The 2601-nt window shown below is 57.4% G+C and overlaps 1 protein-coding gene across 1 annotated transcript; it reads right to left on the minus strand.

Moving 5' to 3' along the window:
* Positions 1-346: 346 nt before the first annotated feature.
* Positions 347-2073, minus strand: LOC34619450. Its single transcript, XM_026334872.1, has 4 exons — positions 1724-2073; positions 974-1045; positions 692-827; positions 347-445 (listed from the first exon to the last, which is right to left on the minus strand). The coding sequence occupies exons 1-4, from the start codon at positions 2071-2073 to the stop codon at positions 347-349; spliced, it is 657 nt and encodes a 218-aa protein (XP_026190657.1).
* Positions 2074-2601: the final 528 nt, after the last annotated feature.

A 2601-nucleotide genomic window follows, 5' to 3' on the forward strand; every position in this document is an offset into this window, starting at 1 on the left:
AACTGAAGCTATTTGTGTAGGATCGCGCTGCAGAGAGAGCTGAGTGGAAGGTCCACGACTGAGAAACGAAAAACGCCGTGCTTAGGGAAAACAGCACGCTCCTCAAAGGAAGGGGCAACAATAGCTGCCATCGGAAACGGTGGAAAAAGCCTTTTAGTGTGGTTTTTTGGCTGCCGATGATCGCGCTCATTTAGCGCTGCCACCACGACGCTCCTCGACTGACTATCCTAGGCCTCAAAAAGGCCTTTTTGCAGCTGGAAAACCAGCCTCCCGTGCCAACAATCCTCGCCGCGCACCTTAGGGCAGGTGGGGGGCCCCTGTCACGTGGCAGTGCAGCGCGTGAGTGCTAAAATAGAGGACGACGGTCTCTAACTTTGTGCGTTTCCGAGAAGGTGGGAACCCCCGGAATGGGCTGCGTGACACTGGCGTCTTCGTAACGTCCAGCCTGAGGAAGCACCCATACACAGGCCATGCTTCCGCAGATACTGGGAGGTTTCTGCACAGCTGACTCGGCAGATGCTGAGCGTTGAATAGTGCCAAGGCTGAACAGCTGCCTACAACTCCCCGAGAATCCTCTCCTGCTGCCTCGACAGCGTCACAGCCGCACAAGCGGCGTACAGCCGCGACATGAAGAGGAGCGCAGCCTTCCAAAAAGCTACCATCAGCAGCAACAGTAAGCTGCCGTGCATACCATTGACTGCATCCTGATTTCCTCTTGCTTCCTCCTGCTTCTCCGCACCGCGAGGAGCTGCATGTGGCCATCGGCTCCTCGAATAAGCTTCGCAGTCTGCTGCGCCTCGCTCCTCTCAACTACACTGTCTGGACGCCTGCACAAACAGCAGCCATCAGCAGCAAGAAGCAAAGCAGCCCGAGCGGCTGGAAGAAGGAGCTCCCCTGCATCTTTAAAAGGACGAAATTCCAGCAGCAACAACAGCCTCTTCTCGACAGCAGCAGGAGTGTAGCTGTTCAGTACCGAGGCAGCTTGTGCGACTTGCGGAGGACGCCATGCTTCTTAAGGTCAGCGAGCTTCTTCTCTGCCTTCATTCTGACAGCCATCAGCATGTCGCAAAAACGCAGCAATTGCAGCAGCCTCAGCGTTCGACTGCATATAGCGAGCGCAGTCGCATGCATTCCCATGCTAAACGCGGGGGAGGGAAGGGGGGTCGACGGCGTAGACAAAGGCAGCACCAGGCACTCTCACGGCTACGAGGCCTTTCTTCCTGACTTTAGGCTCGCGTGACTGCCGCCGACTGCAGGGGAGGAAAGAAGGCTGCAGCCTTTGGTGCTGGCAACTTCTGCATGCTCAAATTCTCACTTGAAATGCAGCTTCTTGAGGTAATGTTTGTTGCGGAGGCTTGCGAGCCCTCGACGAGGCGCCAGTCCCACCGCCTTTCGCCCGCCGATCTTTCGCTTTCTGTTTCTGCACAGCGGAACCGTCAGTCGCATGCGCCTTTGCCGCAGGAATTGAGGGGATCTTTTCGGCGTGCGCGCCTATGCTAAAAATCCGTTGGTGGAGGCTCAATAGGGGCGGAGGGAGACCAGCGTGCTGTCTCGGGAAACAGTTCGCAGCGACTACGACGCAGCAGCAGCGGAAGTCGCTGCCTTTGCAGCACTCTGACAACAGCAGCAGCGAGGGCGACGGCGCTGGCGGCACAGAAGCATCGAATGACAGACAGCGAGGAGCAAGAAGAGACATGCGTGGGGTGTTATTGCAGACGCCTACTTCATGTCCAAGAGTTGCTGCCACCTCCGCTGCAGTCGGAGGATCCGCTTGGTCCTGCTGTTGCTGACAAAGCTGATGTTTCCCAGTGCGGGAAGGGGCTGGTTGTCGTGATGCGCGTGTGCGCGAGGCATCTGGTGCATCTGCAGCTGCGTCTGCTGCGGCTGCTCTTGGGGAAAAGCAGAAGAAGAAGGAGGCTGCGGCGGAACAGGGGTGGCAGTGGCTGTCGCGGTAAGTATTTGCTGCAGCAAGGGGGTGTCTCTCTTCTTGTGCAACGCTGTGATGCGACCAGGAGTGCCTCCCCTGCTGACCCTCCCAGCGCGGTGCAAATAATCGGAGAGATGGTGGGGCATGCCAAACATGACAACCTGCACGGCGAAATGCAGAAGCAGACAGACGAATTGCGGCAGTTGTTGCAACGCACGAAGGGAAAAGGTGGTAGTGGTGGACTCGGAGGCGAAGGCGAGAAGAGGCTCGCGCATTTATCTGCTGCTACAGCGTCAATCAGTGGCTGCGCACACCCGGCGTGCAGTGCATGGGAGCGATGGATCACTCTCCGGAAAAATGCAGCGAGGCTGCAGGCAACAGCGACACCAGCAAAGCCTACATGCTTAATGTTGGGCAGGTCGATGCCTCTAGAGCAGACATCCGTCGTAATGAGGATGCGGCTGCGGCCGTTTGTAAAGAGCTTGAACCTGAAATACACAGCACACAGGCCGTGCATGCGCGAAGATCGGCAAAAACAAAGGGCGATCAACAGCAGACTGCTGCAGTGTAGCGTAGTGCCTGGGAAGCAAGCAGTGGGCTCTACGAGGCGGCGTCTCTCTCGTGAAGAGGTTCGACAGACAGTGCGGCAAAGCGCAAGGGGTGCACGAGCATTT

Source organism: Cyclospora cayetanensis, unplaced genomic scaffold (genome assembly GCF_002999335.1).
Source record: "Cyclospora cayetanensis isolate NF1_C8 unplaced genomic scaffold, CcayRef3 CcayRef3_contig_517, whole genome shotgun sequence".
NCBI lineage: Eukaryota > Apicomplexa > Conoidasida > Eucoccidiorida > Eimeriidae > Cyclospora > Cyclospora cayetanensis.

What these genes read in the sequence shown, in the direction of transcription:
- LOC34619450 (XM_026334872.1), bottom strand. Translation starts at nt 2,073, where the DNA reads ATGCCCCACCATCTCTCCGATTATTTGCACCGCGCTGGGAGGGTCAGC. An exon ending in CAGCAACTCTTGGACATGAA is followed by an intron (nt 1,046 to 1,723) that starts GTAGGCGTCTGC and finishes GATGGCTGTCAG; the next exon opens with AATGAAGGCAGAGAAGAAGC. An exon ending in AAGTCGCACAAGCTGCCTCG is followed by an intron (nt 828 to 973) that starts GTACTGAACAGC and finishes CTGTTTGTGCAG; the next exon opens with GCGTCCAGACAGTGTAGTTG.